This window comes from Rhincodon typus, chromosome 38 (genome assembly GCF_021869965.1).
Source record: "Rhincodon typus isolate 14 chromosome 38, sRhiTyp1.1, whole genome shotgun sequence".
Taxonomy (NCBI): domain Eukaryota; kingdom Metazoa; phylum Chordata; class Chondrichthyes; order Orectolobiformes; family Rhincodontidae; genus Rhincodon; species Rhincodon typus.
In genome coordinates this window covers 16,809,262-16,809,731 of record NC_063369.1, presented here as the reverse complement: position 1 = coordinate 16,809,731, position 470 = coordinate 16,809,262, and the positions used below count along the sequence as shown (strand labels likewise).

Here is a 470-nt window from a genome sequence, read left to right as displayed (position 1 = left end):
CCCTCACCCTCACCCTCACCCTCACCCTCACCCTCACCCCCCTCCCCTCCCCTCCCCCTAACACCCCTCACCCCCCCCCAGGCCCAGCCTTACCACAGACACAGCCTGTCCTTGGGGTACGAGAGCCGCTCGACGCGGCCGAGGAAAGCGGGCAGACTGTGCGCGCTGTTCCGGGCGATGATGCTGATCTGGACCCGGGGCCGGAGCAGCCGGGACTCCTCGGTCCAACGCTCCTCCGGGAAATATCCGGAGCCCCGGCTACCCAGGGAAGCGAGGAGGGCGGCCAGCAGCAGCCGAGAGGGCCGAAAGCGGCGGGGGACACGGGGAGAAAGACCGAGAGATACCATCACGGACCCGGGGAAAAGGAGGACGGCCCGGAGGGGGCGGGGCTGGGGCCGGGTCCGGGGGCACGGGAGGGGGCGGGGCTGATGAGAAGGCGGAGCCGGGGAGGGGGCGGGGCTGGGGGGGAG

The 470-nt window shown here is 72.3% G+C and overlaps 1 protein-coding gene across 3 annotated transcripts in view; it reads right to left on the bottom strand.

Moving 5' to 3' along the window:
• Nucleotides 1-388, bottom strand: part of colgalt1b (collagen beta(1-O)galactosyltransferase 1b) — a 49,147-nt gene extending 48,759 nt beyond the window's left edge. For 2 of the 3 annotated variants that reach the window (XR_007265748.1, XM_048618023.1), the window contains exon 1: nt 94-375. Coding sequence is in view for 2 of the 3 variants with exons in the window: in XM_048618023.1 (XP_048473980.1) it covers nt 94-347 (254 nt within the window). In the remaining variant the exon portion in view is untranslated. Of the gene's footprint in view, nt 1-93 lie in introns of all 3 variants that reach the window. The other variant, XM_048618022.1, reaches the window with a different exon arrangement.
• Between the last annotated feature and the right edge of the window lie 82 nt (nt 389-470).